The 17644-nt window shown below is 44.5% G+C and overlaps 1 protein-coding gene across 1 annotated transcript in view; it reads right to left on the bottom strand.

Annotated features, from left to right (window-relative positions):
* The window catches only part of NPAS2 (neuronal PAS domain protein 2), a 249044-nt gene that overhangs the window by 91506 nt on the left and 139894 nt on the right, over window positions 1-17644 (bottom strand). The window contains exon 4 of the mRNA XM_055539452.1: window positions 909-1057. Coding sequence (XP_055395427.1) covers window positions 909-1057 — 149 coding nt within the window. The remainder of the gene's footprint in view (window positions 1-908; window positions 1058-17644) is intronic.

Below are 17644 nucleotides of genomic sequence, written 5' to 3'. Positions count from 1 at the left end.
AAACCCGCATCTCTTGCATCTCCTGCATTGGCAGGCAGATTCTTTACCACTAGCACCACCTGGGAATCCCCACAGGGTTTCTTTGGGGGACAATACATTTAGATAGTGTTGATGCTTGCACAACCTCATGAAAAGATCGTACTAAAAACCACAGAGCTATAAACTTTAAAGTAGTGAAGTTGATGCTATGTGAGTTACATCTCATTGAAAGAACAGATTTGACATTAAGTCAGTTAATTGTTTTTGATTACTTTTTCCCATGGTATTGCTGAGAAGGCCAAAGACTTTAGGGGTGGTGGTGGAAATGAATGCAGACATCAGTACAGTTTAAGTCAATGGGAAATTAATACCTGGGCATGGTGCCTGCAGGGCTGAATGAAAAGGACTGCTCTAGACATTTTTAATCAAGATGCTCCCATAGTTGGTGCTGCCCTGCTTGGGCTGGGTGCTACCTGAGTCTGCCCCTCTGGCTGAGAAAGCATTTTGGGGCATGTCCTACCCCAAACCCGCTGGAGATGGGGTTTTTCTGGAGGGTGAAGGGTGTTGGAAAGAGGAAACCCATGACCAAGGAGGTCGGGTTTGCTGGGGAGAACCAAGCAGGAAGACAAACTTGATAAAAGTGAGAGAAAAGTGAAAGTATTAGTCACTCAGTCCTGTCTGACTCTTTACGACCCCATGGACTGTAGCCCACCAGGCTCCTCTATCCATGGAATTCTCCAGGCTAGAATACCGGAGTGGGTAGCCATTCCCTTCTCCATCGTATCTTCCCAACCCAGGGATTGAACCCCAGCCTCTTGCACTGCAGGCAGATCCTTTACCGTCTGAATCACCAGGGAAGCCAACTTGATAAAGTCGTCGAGTGGAAATGGCAGGAAGAGAAAGAAAAACGGAAAGAGGGTAATGGTTACCATTGTGTTTCTGCAGGAACCCAATGACCTTCTCCAGCACGGTGGTCTTGTCCATCTTCCGCGTGTTGCCAGGCAGCATGGAGCTGAGCTCTTTGATGAGGACATTGAACTGGTCCCGACGCTTCTTCTCAGACTTGTTTCGGGAAGCTCTGTCAACACAGAAAGGGAAAGTGTTAGTCTCTCACTCGTGTCTGACTCTTTGTGACCTCACAAACTGTAGTCCCCCAAGCTCCTCTGTCCACGAGACTTCCCAGGCAAGAAAGCTGGAGTGAGTTGCCATCTTCTACTCCAGGGGATCTTCCTGAGCCAAGGATGGAACTCAGGTCTCCCACATTGCAGCAAAGGCACAGGTTACTAGAACATTCCATTTTCAGAAGGTTTTCTTATGGGCTGGAGGTACTTTAGGTCAGAGGGTATTCTGCTGAGATTATCTGATCAAAACTTTTCAAGGAGGGACTTCCCTGGTGGTCCAGTGGCTAAGACTGTGCTCTTGATGCAGGGGCCCAGGATCCATCCCTGGTCAGGGAACTAGATCCCACATGTGTAACTAAGAGTTTGAATGCTGCAAGCAAGATCAAAGACCACAGCTAAGAGCCGGTCCTGCCACGTAAGTGAAAACAAATATTCAAATAAGGGTTCTAATTAAAAAAACAAAAACAAACAAACAACAATAGAAATTTTTCAGGGAAAGGAACATTTGTCACATTTCCAAGCTGGGTGATGGGGACAGAGAAAATGTTATGCTAGACTCCTGGACACAAAGAGAGGCAGCATTAGTGAGTCTTGTCAGTCAATCAGTTGCTCAGTCGTGTCCGATTCTCTGTGACCCCATGGGCTGCAGCCTGCCAAGCTCCTCTGCCCATGGGATTCTCCTGGCAAGAATACTGGAGTGGGTCACCATGTCTTCCTCCAGGGGATCTTCCTGACTCAGGATCGAACGGTCTTCTGCATTTGCAGGTGGATTCTTTCCCACTGAGCCACCTAGGAAGCTCAGATGCAAAATCTTACAGATGGGCTCCACAGTCAGAGCTCAGATGCTCTGACTCCAGAAACGAATGACATACTCTTCATCAATATAAATAGCCCTGAAGGGTTTGCTTTAACAGCCCATCCTCAAGCCCAAACCAGGTTCCTTCTAACCCAGAGCACCTAGCTTCTGGTACCAAGTCACAAAGGATAGGCAGGCATCCCAAGCATCCAGTAGAGAGCCGGTACCACCAGGGCACGAGCCCTGTCCCCTGCCCCAGAGCTCATCATCCTGCTGGGGAGTCCAGGCACACCCCTACAAAACCATCCACAAGCCACACAAGCCAACATCCAGAGCCAACGTGACAGGGATTGCACGTGACTGCCAAGCCACTAAATGTATCTGAACCCTTTTTAAAATGATACAGTGGGACTTCCCTGGTGGTGCAGTAGATGAGAGACTGCTTGTCAACACAGGGGACATGGATTCAGTCCCTGATCCAGGAAGATCCCAAGTACTCAGGAGCAACTAAGCCCATGAGCCACAACTGTTGAGCCTGGGCTCTAGAGCCCAGCAGCCACAACTACTGAAGCCCATGTGCTCTAGAGTGTGCTCTGCAGCAAGAGAAACCGCTGCAAGCAGAAGCCTGGGAAGAATAGCTCCCGCTCGCTGCAACGAGAGAAAGCCTGTGCACAGCAACAAAGACCCAACACAGCCAAAAATGATAACTAAATTAACTAATTTAAAAAATGACATGGTGGAAACTTCAATGCATGTTACAAAGTGAAAGAGCCAATCTAAAAAGTCACCATACTCAATGGTCCAGCTCTATGACATTCTGTAAAAGGCAAACTATGGCAATAGTGAAAAGATCAGTAGGCCAGGGGCTGAGGGGGGAGGGATGAAAACACACAGTCCAGAGAATCTTTAGAGATGGGAAACTGCTCTGTATGATATCATGCATTTGCCCAAACCCATAGAATGTACAGTCCCAAGAGTGAGCCCGAAAGTAGACTATAGTCTTTGAGGGGATAACGACCCGTCAATGCAGCATCATCAATTGCAGCAAATGGACCACCCTTGTTGGGGGTTGTTGATAATAGGGGAGGCTGTGCATATACACAGGCAGAGGGCATATGGAAAAAGAGGGCATGTGTCCTTCCACCCAATCCTGCTGGGAACTTAAAACTGTCCTAAAAATAGAGTACATTTTTTAAAAAAATGACATACCACACCACACAACTACAGAAGTAATCAACGTGGAGCCCCTCAGTTTGAGGGATCTTCCCACTGAGGCTCTGAGGACCAGGGGGTCCCGGGAACTTGGAGGGGAAACCGTGGCTGCAGGGGCTGCTCTGTTAAACAAAGACCCCCCGCCCCCCCCAACCACCTGTACCAGCCTGGGAAGCAGGGCTGTCCCAGAGGCCTTGATCCTTGGCATATCACAGCCCGGGGCCAGCTCTCAGCTCCACAGGTCAAGCCCCTCCTCCACGGCCAGCTTACTTAAAGTTGATCCAGGGCTGGGAAGGCGGACTCACCCCTCCCACATTCAGCCCAGATGGATTTGTTCCAGAAAGTCAGTTTAGTGAGAGAACAGGGACCACAGCTGCAGGGCCCATCAAACTCAGTCTACTTTCTGGTCCAGGCACCCTGGGGCCCAGGATCAAGATGCCTGGGGCAGCTAGTCACCCACCAGGAGGTCACTGGCCCATGTGCGGCCCGGACAGGATGCTGGTGGTTGTTGCTGTTCAGCTGCTCAGTTGTGTCTGACTCTTTGAGACCCCATGGACTGCGGCACACCAGACTTCCCTGTTCTTCACTATCTCCTGGAGTTTGCTCAAACTCTTATCTGTTGAGTCAGTGATGTCATCCAACCATCTCATCCTTTGCTGCCCGCTTCTCTTGCCCTCACTCTTTCCCAGCATCGGGGTCTTTTCCAATGAGTTGGCTCTTGGCATCAGGTGGCCAAAATATTGGAGCTTCAGCATCAGTTCTTCCAATGAATATACAGGGTTGATTTCCTTTAGGATTGACTGGTTTGATCTCCTTGCAGCCCAAGGGACTGTCAAGAGTCTTCTCCTACACCACAGTTCAAAAGCATCAGTTCTTTGGCTCTCAGACTTCTTTATGGTCCAACTGTCACATCCATACATGACTACTGGAAAAATCATAGCTTTGACTATACCGACCTTTGTCAAGCAAAGGGATGTCTCTGCTTTTTAATATGCTCTTTAGGTTTGTCATAGCTTTTCTTTTAAGGAGCTAGCATCTTTTAATTCTGTGGCTACAGTCACCATCCGCAGTGATTTGGAGGGTGCTGGTGGCTTGTGACAACCCAGTGGGTTCCCCTTAGAGTGATCACCTGCCTTGGGGTAGGTACCAATAGGTGTCAGCATCCACATAGATTCGGGCTCCCCCAAGAGTGCTTGGAAACCTAGGCACACACCTCAAATACCCTTTCCCTGGACACTGTAATGGTCGCGAACATTCTGCTTCTTGCTACCCAATTAGACACGACCTGTCCTTTTTATTCTTAAAGTTTTTGGCTGTTCTGGGTCTTTGCTGCTGCGTGTGGGCTTTCTCTAGTTGTGGCGAGTTGGGGCTACTCTCCAGGTGCATGCACAGGCTTCTTACTGCCACGGCTTCTCTTGTTTCAGAGTACAGGCTCTAGGCACTCGGGCTTCAGTAGCTGTGGCCTATGGGCTCAGTAGCTGTGGCTCACGAGCTTAGTTGCTCCCCGGCATGTGAGATCTTCCCAGACCAGGGATCAAACCCATGTCCCCGGCCCCCTGCACTGGCTCTTAACCACTGGACCACCAGGGAAGTCCCTCGACCTGTCTTGATTTCAATGCACCTGTTCATACATCACCTTTTGCTAATTTCATCTCAGTTTGGGATGTTTCCTGATAGCACCTAAGGCAATTCTTCAAAGTTCACCTAAAGCACATGGTTGCTAACCTTACCTAAGGGTCTCTTCCTGTTCCTGACCTTTTCCTCCTTCCTGTCTCTCCTTAGAGTTTTGGGAGGGCCTGAAATCCTCTAGGCGTTTCTACAGAGGCCTCATTTCTAGCCGAGTCCCTATCCCCAGGAATGCTCTCTCCCAGTGACAGACTGACTGCAGGTGCAAGAGTAAGATGCCGAGGGGCCTTTGTGCTAGTCCAGGGTAAAACACGGTGTTCAAACACATGAGAGGGAACAAAGGAGCCTTTAACTTTCTGAGTGACTGTCTATGCATTATAAATAAATTTTCAGCCTAGATTTGAAGAGCGACATGCAACCTCCTTAGCCAGAAAAAGCTCTATTCCTGTCCTGGTTTGCCCATTATAAATTATTGGTGAGCGGATAACACCCGGCTCATTATAACTCTGTTCTCTTCTTCAATGGGTGTAATGACAATGAACGCAGCCTGGCAGAGCCGATGATGACGGCTTATATCATTAGTGACAGGAACACAAGCTTGTTTCCGTCAGCCTCCGCCTGGGACGCACGATGGTGCCCACTGGAAATCGGTCAGTGTCAGTTGGATCCACAGCTCTGAGCCAAGAAGGAAAAAAAAAGCCTTAAATGACCTTATTTCTGATAAAGGAGGCCTGTTTTGGCAGGCCCTGAGACCACCGGGCATAAGGCATCAGGAAAACAGGTTGAAAGACACTTAACCAAGCAGGTTTAGGGTTTGTTCTGTCCTTTGAGGCATTATTTATGTGAAACTCATCCATATTATATGTGTGGTTTGATGAATCTTAGTAATTGCCTGAAAGTGAAAAGTGAAAGTATTAGTCGTGTCTGACTATATGACCCCATGGACTGTAGCCCGCCAGGCTCCTGTGCCCATGGAATTTTCCAGACAAGAATACTGAAGTGGGTTGCCATTCCTTTCTCCAGGGGATCTTCCTGACCCAGGGATCGAACCCAAGTCTCCTGCACTGCAGGCAGATTCTTTGCCATCTGAGCCACCATAACCACCACAAAAATTCAGCTGTAAAATAGTTCCTCCACCCTAAAAAGTTTCCTCCTGCGTCTTTGTTGTTGATCTGCCCTGGATCACAGCCCTGGGAAACCCCTGGTCTGCGGTCACTGTAGCTTTGCCTTTTTCTAGGATTTCATACAAATCCGATCAGCACAATGTAGTCAACTTCAGCCTAAAGTTTTGGTGATTCATCTATGTTATGGTATATATTAATGCTTCATTCCTTTTGACTGCTGATTCGTAGTTTGTTGGCTGTTTTCAGCTTAGGGGTATTAAGAATAATGCTGGGGGCTTCCCTGGTGGTCCACTGGTTAAAAATCCACCCACTAATGCAGGCAACACATGTTCAATCCCTGATTTCGTTAGATCCCAAATGCCTCAGGACAACTAAGCCCATGAACCACAGCTGCTGAGCCCGAGTTCTGAAGCTCTGTTCCACAAGAGAAGACACCGCACCGAGAAGCCTGCACACCACAATGGAGAGCAGCCCCCACTCACCACAACTAGACGAAGCCCGTGCATAGCAGTGAAGACTGAGCACAGCCATTAATTAAATTAATAAAATAATGCAGCTCTGATTGTACAACATGGGAAATACAGCCAATACTTTGAAATAACTGTAAGTGGAAAGTAACCTTTAAAAATCATATAAAAATTAAACAAAAAGAATAATGCTGCTCTGAACATCTATCTCCCTGTCTCTGTGTAGACACAGGCATACATTTCTCTTGGGTACATACCCAGGTGGGGAAATAGATGGGCAAACAGTGGAAACAGTGTCAGACTTTATTTTTCTGGGCTCCAAAATCGCTGCAGATGGTGACTGCAGCCATGAAATTAAAAGACGCTTACTCCTTGGAAGGAAAGTTATAACCAACCTAGATAGCATATTCAAAAGCAGAGACATTACTTTGCCAACAAAGGTTCATCTAGTCAAGGCTATGGTTTTTCCAGTGGTCATGTATGGATGTGAGAGTTGGACTGTGAAGAAGGCTGAGTGCCGAAGAATTGATGCTTTTGAACTGTGGTGTTGGAGAAGGCTCTTGAGAGTCCCTTGGACTGCAAGGAGATTCAATCAGTCCATTCTGAAGGAGATCAGCCCTGGGATTTCTTTGGAAGGAATGATGCCGAAGCTGAAACTCCAGTACTTTGGCCACCTCATGTGAGGAGCTGACTCATTGGAAAAGACTCTGATGCTGGGAGGGATTGAGGGCAGGAGGAGAAGGGGACGACAGAGGATGAGATGGCTGGATGGCATCACTGACTTGATGGACGTGAGTCTGGGTGAACTCCGGGAGTTGGTGATGGACAGGGAGGCCTGGCGTGCTGCGATTCATGGGGTCACAAAGAGTCGGACACGACTGAGCGACTGATCTGATCTGATGGGGTCGCACAGAGTCAGACATGACTGAAGCGACTTAGCAGCAGCAGCATGGTAAGTGTAGGGCTTATCTGGTAGCTCAGCTGGTAAGGGATCTGCCTGCAATGCAGGAGACCCTGGTTCAATTCCTGGGTCCTGAAGATTCCCTGGAGAAGGGAACAGCTACCCCACTCCAGTATTCTTGCTTGGAGAATTCCATGGACAGAGGAGCCTGGCAGGCTATAGTCAATGGGGTCGCAGAGTCAGACACGACTGAGTGACTTTCACATGCTAAGTGTTTGTGTAACATTGTAAGACACTACTATACAGTTATACAAAGTGGCTCTCCTATTTCTGCATTTCTACCTGCAATGTATGAGAGTTCTATTGCTCCACATCCATGCCAGCACTTAGCACTGCCAATTCTTCTTCACTTCAGCCATGCAGCATTATCTCATTGTGGTTGTTCTTTTATTTATTTTTAGTTGAAGGATAATTGCTTTACAATATTGGTTTGGTTTCTGCCATACATCAACATGAATTAGCCTTAGGTGTACATATGTCTCCTCCCTCTTGAATCTCCCTCCGCTTCCCAGCCCTCCCCACTCCTCTAGGTTGTCACAGTGTCCTGATTTGAGTTCCCTGAGTCATGCAGCAACTTTCCATTGGCTATCTATTTTATACACAGTAGTGTATGCGCTTCCACCCTACTCCGTTGTCTCACCCTCTCCTTCCTCCACTCTGTGTCCACAAGTCTGCTCTCTATAACTATGCATCCGTTGCTCATTGTGGTTTTAACTGGCAGTTGTCTGGTGATGAGTGATGTTCAACGTATTTTCCTGCATTTAATGCTCTTTCATATATCTTCTTTCGGAAGTGTCTGTTCAAATCTTCCACCCACTTTTCAGATGTGTTGTCTGTCTTCTTTTTATTGAATTTAAGAGAGAGAGAGAAAGAGAGACAGGGAGGTGGACTGGGAGGAAGGGAAGGGGTATGTGTGTGTGTAAAATATACCTGGATACAAGCCCCCACCTTTGATTTGAATGCAGTGCTCAGCACGCCCCAGTCTTATCTTTCTATCTTTTCTGGTTTCTCCCAGGGGACACTGTTGACCTCGCTAACACGGTCTGGGCACTTACTATGTAATAGCACTATTTTAACCCACTCCAGTGTTCTTGCCTGGAGAATCCCAGGGACGGGGGAGCCTGGTGGGCTGCTGTCTCTGGGGTCGCACAGAGTCAGACACGACTGAAGCGACTTAGCAGCAGCAGCACTATTTCAAGGGCTTTACATGTATTAATGCCTTTAATCCTCACAATGATCTGTCATCATTCCCCTTTCACAGGTGAAGTTGAGGTACCCAGAGGGTGAATAACTGCCAAAGTTCATGACTAGGAAGTGGGGGAGGAGGTCTGCTCGGGTGCTCATGCTATGGAGCACTTGCACTCTCCCACCCCCTTCTACCATTCCCTCCAAAATTCCTTCACTCTCTCCATGTCTGTAACCCCTGGAAGCTCCTGTTCTGTTCTCCATCACTGCATTCTCTTTTCAGGAATGTTGTACAAACACAATTAGACAGCAGGTAACCTCTTGAGCTGGCTTCTACCCAGTTCATCCAAGTTGCTGCACCTACCAAACCTTCTCTTTCTCACTGCTGAGTAGCTTTCTATTGCATGGGTATCAATAACACAGCTGGCTTATCCGTTCACCTGCTTAAGGCAATTCGGATTGTTTCCCACAGCAGCTATGAACATTTGTGTGCAGGTTTTTGTGTGAATGTAAGATGTCAGCTCTCTGTAGTAACTTGGGAGAAGGATGGCTGGATCACACAGATGTTTAACTTTCTAAGACACCACCAGACTGTTTTCCAGGGCAGCAGCACCATTTTACCTCTTGCAAGTGATGCAGGCATGATCCGGATGTTCCAACATCCTCAAGGGGAGTTGGTATTGTCGGTACATTTTATTTTAGCTCGTCAAAGAGATGTGCAGGGCTTCGCAGGTGACTCAGCAGTAGACAATCCTCACTGGGCTTTCACTTGCATTTTTCTGATGGCTAATGATGTTGAACATCTTTTCATGTACTTCTTCACCATCTGTGTATCCTCTTTGGTGAAGCATCCATTCATGTCTTTCACCATTTTTAAATTGAGTTGTTTGTTTCCTTACTGTTGATGTAAGGCAGTGTATTTGTGTATTCGGATACAAGTCCTTTGTCAGACACGTGATTTGTCAATATTTTGCCAGCTTGCCCTTTCGGTCTCTTAATAGTGTCTTCACAGAGCAAAAATTTTTTTAATTTTGATGAAGCCCAAATTAATCATTAGTTTTGGTTTATTTTTATTTTTTAAATTAGTTTATTTATTTTAATTGGAGATTAATTACTTTACAATATTGTGGTGGTTGTTTTATGGATTGTGTTTTGGTGGCAGATCTAAGAACCCTTTGCCTGATTTCAGGCCAAGAAGATTTTCTCTTGTGCTTTCTTCTGAGAGTTTTACACATTTTACCTATGATCCATTTTGAGTTATTTTTATAACATGTAAGGTTTAGGTTAACCTTTGCATGTGGGTGTGTGCTAAGTTGCCTCAGTCGTGTCTGACTTTTTGCAACCCCATGGACTGTAGCCCACCAGGCTCCTCTGTCCATGGGATTCTCCAGGCAAGAATACTGGAGTGGGGTGCCGTGACCTCCTCTAGGGGATCTTCCTGGCCCAGGGATCGAACCTGCATCTCTCAGGTCTCCTGCACTGGCCGGTGGTTCTTTACCACTAGTGCCACCTGGGAAGCCCTTTGCTTGCATGTGGTTGTTCAATTGTTCCAAGTTCACTTTTTAAAAAAGATTCTTCTATACTGAATTACCTCTGCACCCGTGAAAAAATCAACTGATCAAGTTTATGAGATTCAATTTCTAGGTTATCTCTTCTCTTTGTTCCAGGGACCTATGGAGCTTTTCTTTCACCGTAGCACTGTGTGATTAGTGTAGTTTTACAGTAAGTCTTAAAATTAATAATGTGATTTCCCCAGCTTTAGTCTTCTCTTTCAAAATCATTTTGATAATTCTAGTGCTATGCCTCTCCATTACATTAAAAAAATTATTTTTAGTTTATATTGGAGTACAGTTGATTAACAATGCTGTGTTAGTTTCAGGTGTACAGCAAAGTGATTCAGTTATACATATACATATATCCATTCTTTTTTTTAAGATTCTTTTCCCATATAGGTTATTACAGAGTATTGAGTAGGGCTCCATGTAATATATGCTGCTGCTGCTAAGTCGCTTTAGTCGTGTCCGACTCTGTGCGACCCCATGGACTGCAGCCTACCAGGCTCCTCCGTCCATGGGATTTTCCAGGCAAGAGGACTGGAGTGGGGTGCCATTGCCTTCTCCGCCATGTAATATATGGTAGGTCCTTATTCGTTATTTGTTTTATATGTGTAGTGCACGTATGCGCAGTTGTGTCCAACTCTTTGCAACCCTATGGACTCAGCCCACCAGGAGCCTCTGTCCATGGGATTCTCCAGGCAAGCATACTGGAGTGGGTTGCCATTTCTTCTTCCAGGAGATCTTCCCAAATCAGCAAGTGGACCCACATTATAAACAGTAGTATGTATATGTTAAACCCTACCTCCTAATTTACCCCTTCCCTGCCTTTCTTCTTTAGTAACCATAAGTTTGTTTTCTATGCCTGTAAATCTGTTCCTTTTTTGAAAATAAGTTCATTTGTATCCTTGTTTTAGATTTCACATATAAGGTATACCATGTGGTTTATTCTTTCTCTGTCTGACTTACTTCACTCAGTTTGACAGTCTCTAGGTCTGTCTATGTTGCTGCAATGGCATTATTTCATTCTTTTCCCACACTTTTTAAATGAGTATGTAAGAGACCCATAGGAATCAAAAGGTGGGAATGCAGATTCCGAAAGCCTGATGGCAGGGTCTAAATAAAACAGGACCTTTTGCAGGAAAGTATATAGGGTCAAGCTGGACAATAGCCACAATAGACTCTTGAGCAAACGTACTTCCGGGTAGTTCTTGGGGGGACAAGGAGGATGACAGATAAATTGGGCAGCTCCTCCTTCCCTGGGCATGAAGGTATCACTCTAGGAAGACCAAACATTAAAAAAGTACAGAGAATGACATGTGGACACAGGGGGGTGAGGGGAGAATGGGACAAATTGGGAGATGAGCACCAACATATATATATTACCATGGATAAAATATATAGCTAGTGCGAAGCTGCTATATAGCACAGGGAACTCAACTCAGTGTTTTGTGATGACCTAGATGGATGAGATGGTGGGGTAGGGTGGGAGGAACGTCAAAGAGAGAGAGGATACATGTATATTTATAGCTGATTCATTCTGTTGTACAGCAGAAACCAACACAATATTCTAAAGCAATTATATTCCAATAAAAAATTAAAGGTTTATGACAAAGGGGAAATATATACTCATCTGAATGCAGAGTTTCAAAAACTAGCAAGGAGAGATAAGAAAGCCTTTTTAAGTGAACAACGCAGAGAAATAGAGGAAAACAATAAAATGGGAAAGACTAGAGATCTCTTCAAGAAAATTAGAGATACCAAGGGAATATTTCATGTAAAGATGGGCTCAATAAAGGACAGAAATGGTATGGACCTAACTTAAGCAGAAGATATTAAGAAGAGGTGGCAAGAATACACAGAAGAACTGTACAAAAAAGATCTTCATGACCCAGATAACCATGATGGTGTTATCACTCACCTAGAGCCAGATATCCTGGAGTGTGAAGTCAACTGGGCCTTAGGAAGCATCACTACAAACAAAACTAATGGAGGTAATGGGATTCCAGCTGAGCTATTTCAATTCCTAGAAGATGATGCTGTGAAAGTGCTGCACTCAATATACCAGCAAATTTGGAAAACTCAGCAGTGGCCACAGAACTGGAGAAGATCAGTTTTCATTCCAATCCCAAAGAAGGGCAATGCCAAAGAATGGTCAAACTACCTCACAACTATACTCATTTCACATGCCAGCAAGGTCATACTCAAAATTCTTCAAGCTAGTCTTTAATAGCATGTGAACCAAAAACTTCCAGATGTACAAGCTAGATTTAGAAAAGGCAGAAGAATCAGAGATCAAATTGCCAACATCTGTTGGATCATAGAAAAAGCAAGAGAATTTAAAAAAAAATCTACTTCTGCTTCATTGGCTATGCCAAAGCCTCTGACAGTGTGGATCACAACAAATTGTGGAAAATTCTTAGATGGGAATACCAGACCACCTTACCTACCTCCTGCGAAACCTATATGCAGGTCAAGAAGCAACAGCTGGAACCAGACATGGAACAATGGACTGGTTCAACAATATTGAATGAACTGGTTCAAAATTGGGAAAGGAGTACGTAAAGGTTATATATTGTCACCCTTATTTAACTTCTATGCAGAGTACATCTGCAAAATGCTGAGCTAGATGAATCACAAGCTGGAATTAAGATTACTCAGAGAAATATCAATAACCTCAGAGATGCAAATGACACCACCCTAGTGGCAGAAAGTGAATAGGAACTAAAGAGCTTCTTGAAGGTGAAAAAGGAGAGTGAAAAAGCTAGCTTAAAACTCAACTTCAAAAACCTAAGATCATGGCATCCAGTTCCTTCAGTTCATGGCAAATAGATGGGGAAAAAATGGAAATGGTAACAGACTTTATTTTCTTGGGCTCCAAAATCACTGCAGATGGTGACTGCAGCCATGAAATGAAAAGATGCTTACTCCTTGGAAGAAAAGCTATGACAAACCTAGATAGCAGATGAAGGTCTGTATAGTCAAAGCTATTGTTTTTCCAGAAGTCACGGATGGATGTGAGAGTTAGACCATAAAGAAGGCTGAGCATCAAAGAATTGATGTTTTTGAGTTGTGGTGCTGGAGAAGACTCTTGAGTGCTCCTTGGACAGCAAGGAAATCAAATCAGTCACTCCTAAAGGAAATCAACTCCAAATAATCATTGGAAGGACTGATGCTAAAGCTGAAGCTCCAGTACTTTGGCCACCTGATGGGAAGAGCTGACTCAATGGAAAAGACCCTGGTGCTGGAAAAGATTGAGGGCAAGAGGAGAAGGGGGCAACAGAGGATGAGATGGTTGGGTGGTATCACTGACTCAATGGACATGAGTTTGAGCAAACTCCAGGAGACACCGAAGGACAGGGAAGCCTGGGTTGCTGCAGTCCATGGGGTCACAGAGAGTCAGACACGACTTAGGGACTGAACAACAACACATACTTGATTTACATTATTGTATTAGTTTCAGGTGTACAGTAAAGTGAATCAATTATACATATACATATATCCATTCTTTTTCTGATTCTTTTCCCATATAGGTTATTAAAGAATATCAAATAGAGTTGATAGAGTCATTATAAATCAGATAATTCTAAATTCTTTACAACTTATCCCATGAAAAGTTCTAATTCCCCTCCCTTGAAAACAGCTGGCTGACCTCAGCAAGTTGTATCTAGTGGGTTGAAGGTGGCAAAAGTAACCCTACCTGACTTCCAAGACCAGGTACCAAGGGGACAAATAGCTCCCTCTTCTCCCCCAGCTTTTTCTTATAATGATCATCCTCAAACCCAATCACATGCCATGAGAAGGCCACACCTCCACCTCCACGTAGAAAACCACTGTCCCAGCTGACAGCTAACATCCATACCAGCCATGAGCAAGTACATCTTCAGATGGTTCTGTCCATCATCCATCTCTCTCTCTCTCTCTCTATTTGTCTATCTGCCTGTCTACCTATCTATGTAACTATTCTCAGTCTTAGTTGCAGCACGCATGATCTTAGGTTGCAGCATGGCAACTCTTAGTTGGGGATCTAGTTCCCAGATCAGGGATTGAACCTGGGCTCCCTGCATTGGGGCCACAGAATCTTAGCCACTGGACTATCAGGAAAGTCTCTGACCATCATCTTTGAATGGCTCTAGCTGAGACCACAAGGAACAGGGACAAGCATTTCCTGCCAAGCCCCATCCACCCTGGATAGCCATAAGCAAATTATGCCTTTGCATTAACCTTGTAAATTCTGGGGATACCCAGATAGTTAAAGCTTAAAATATGGGCTCACTGATGCCCAAGTTCCTTCCAGGTGGGAATTCTGGCATTTCTTATCTGGGCTAACTGGTTCTACATTATAGGATGAGGCTGAAAAGAGAAACTGATAAAGAGTTTAGATGAGGTCTCCCAAATCTGAGTGTTATAAACCAAGCAGAAGAAACCTGTCTGAGAAGGTTTCCAGATTAGGTCTTCTACTTCCTTTGTAGCCCTTGAAGCAGAGGACGTGGTTGTGGAAGGAACTCAAATTTCACGTAGAACTGAAATATGCCAAATATGGGCTCACTGTCAATATCCAGAGAGGCCACTGTGATGTGCAACGTTCAGAAGCAGCATCGGTCTTAAGTGTCCTCTACACGTAGAAGAGTCCTGTCCAGGCATGTGAACTTCCACAAAGAATAAATTAGAGTCTGATCAGCCACATTAACCAAGATCTTATAAGAGTATTCCTGTCATGTAAATTGGTACAGCCACTATGGAAAACAGTATAATCTGAAATGAGACATGCATCCCTACGTTCATAGCAGCACTCTCTACAATCGCCAAAACATGGGAACTCCCTAAATGTTCATCCACAGATGAATGGATAAAGAAGATGTGGTGTGCATATACATACACACACACACACAACGAAATACTACTCAGTCATAAAAAATGAAGTAATGTCATTTGGAGCAACATAGATGGGCCTAGAGATCATTATACTAAGTGAAGTCAAGTCATAATGAGAGAGATAAATACCATATGTCACTTACATGTGGAATCCAAAATATGACTCAAAGGAACATATCTACAAAACAGAAACAGAAACACAGATGGCAGAGTTGTGGTCACCCAGGGGGAGGTGAGGAAGGGACTGGAGTCTGGGGTTAACAGATGCAAACTATTATCAACAGGATGGACAATAACTAGGTTCTACTCTATAGCACAGGGAACTCTACGCAACATCCTGTGATAAACCATAATGGAGAAGAATATGAAAAAAAAAAAATATATATATGTATAACTGATACACTCTGCTGTACAGCAGAAATTAACACAACATTGTAAATCAGCTATGCTTCAATAAAATTTTTTAAAAATTGATGGAAATATAGAAAAAATGTGATGGGAAATACGTCAAAATATTAACAGTGTCTATACCTCTAAGTGGTATGATTATAAATCATCTTTGATTATTTCTTTAAACATTTCAGTATTTGTCAAGTGTTGTTTTGGTGGTGTTTATGCACAAGAAAACATACCCCAAATTACTAGGATAAAATGGACATATCTACTGCATAAGACAGTATTGGGCTAAGGGTCTTCCATGGAAAATTAGGAAGAATTATTTGGAGAAAGAAGCAAGCGTAGCCAGAGAAGTTTGTTCTGTTGCTACTATTTTTTTCATTTGTTTTTTCCAGATAACTTTTTTTCCCAATGCAGCGTGACATAAAATGAAAAGGGTTTTTGTTTGCTCACGTGCTAATTGCAACCGTACCACCTTTCGTGTGCTAAGAAGCTCTGAGACTTTTCAAAAGGGAGAAGCAGCAAATAGTGCAGCTCCAACGTGTTTTCAAAGGCACTTCCTGGGACTAGGGTTTCCTAGAATGAGTTTTGGGAAACCCTGGCGTTAAAGCAAGATTCATGTAAGGCCTGGGTCACCTCTCCTCATCTCCATAACCACCAGCATCCCTATACACCAAGGCAGCAGGGTTTGGGAGCACTGCCAGGTCCCGGAGCCTTCAGCAATTCTGTTTAAGAACAGAACATCAAGGGACTTTCCCAGTGGTCCAGTGGTTAAAATTCTGCCTTCCAATGCAGGGGGTGTGGGTTCGATCCCTGGTTGGGGAAATAAGGTCCCACATGCTGTGAGGTGTTGCCAAACATTTTTTTTTTTCTAAGTAGAAACGGTGACAGATTGTATTTTCTGAGATGGTTGGATGACATCAGGGATCAATGGACATGAGTTTGAGCAAACTGTGGGTGATAGTGAAGGACAGGGAAGCCTGGCATGCTGCAGTTCATGGGGGCGTGCTACAGTTCATGGGGTTGCAAAGAATAGGGCACAATAACAAAAAAGAGAGAGAGAATGTAATCTGTTGCGGCAGGGAAGTCACCCCACAGGGATCAAGACGGGTCAGGCTGGTGTCACACTCCTCTCTTAGAGAAATCTCTGCACTCTGTCTGCTTCCTACGGTGCAGCCCCCACTGAGACTGCTCTTTCCTCTCGAGATGTATCAGGGACATTTTGACTCTTAACCAGAGTTATCAGGAAATGTTGGGGCTTAAAGGGGAAGCTGGCTTCATTTCCTAGTGATTCTGACTTAATGGTTCCCTGAGGGGAGGATTTCACACAATCCTTAGGTGCTTGTCACCAAAACTCTAACAGGAATGTTTATCTGAGAAAAGGGCTGCGTTTTCAAGATAGTGAACTTCTGAGCATGCTTTTCAATTTAAAATAGATTGAGGGGACTTCTCTGGTGGTTGAGTCGATAGGAATCTGCCCGCCAATGCAGGGGACATGGATTTGATCACTGTTCCGGGAAGATTCCACATGTCTTGGAGCAACGAAGCCCGGGTGCCTCAACTACTGAAGCCCGCACTCTAGAGCCTGTGCTCCACCATAAGAGAAGCACCACAGTGAGAAGCCCGAACACTGGAACGGAGACCAAGTGCAAGCAAAAATAAAAATTAAAAAAAACCAGACTGGGTGTGTGGGGCTGCAATGTGCATACCGCTATATTTAAAATAGATTTTATGTTTACCAGGGGAAAAGCTGGGGAGCGATAAATTGGGAGATTGGGATTGACATGTACAACTACTGTATATAAAGTAGATAATTAATAAGAACCTACTGTATAGCACGGGGAAGTCCACTCAAAACTCTGTAATGACCTGTACAGAAAAAGAATCTAAAAAAGAGTGGATATATGTCTATGTATAACTGATTCACTTTACTATACAGTAGAAACTAACACACTACTGTAAATCAACTATACTTCAATAAAAATTCATTAAAAAAAGAGGTAACCAACAAAGACTTACTTTTTAGCACAGGAAACTTTGCTAAATATTCTGTAATAACCTAAATGGGAAAAGAACTTGAAAAAGAATAGGTGCACACATATATAATCACTTCACTATGCTGCTGCTGCTGCTAAGTCACTTCAGTCGTGTCCGACTCTGTGCGACCCCACAGACGGCAGCCCACCAGGCTCCCCCGTCCCTGGGATTCTCCAGGCAAGAACTCATCATTAGCAAACACTTTCTTCCAACAACATAAGAGATGACTCTACACATGGATATCACCAGATGGTCAATGCCGAAATCAGATTGATTCTATTCTTTGTAGCTAAAGATGGAAAAGCTCTAGAG

Source organism: Bubalus kerabau, chromosome 11 (assembly GCF_029407905.1).
Source record: "Bubalus kerabau isolate K-KA32 ecotype Philippines breed swamp buffalo chromosome 11, PCC_UOA_SB_1v2, whole genome shotgun sequence".
Taxonomy (NCBI): domain Eukaryota; kingdom Metazoa; phylum Chordata; class Mammalia; order Artiodactyla; family Bovidae; genus Bubalus; species Bubalus kerabau.
Note: the sequence above shows the minus strand (reverse complement) of the source record. Positions and strands in the feature narration are given on the sequence as shown.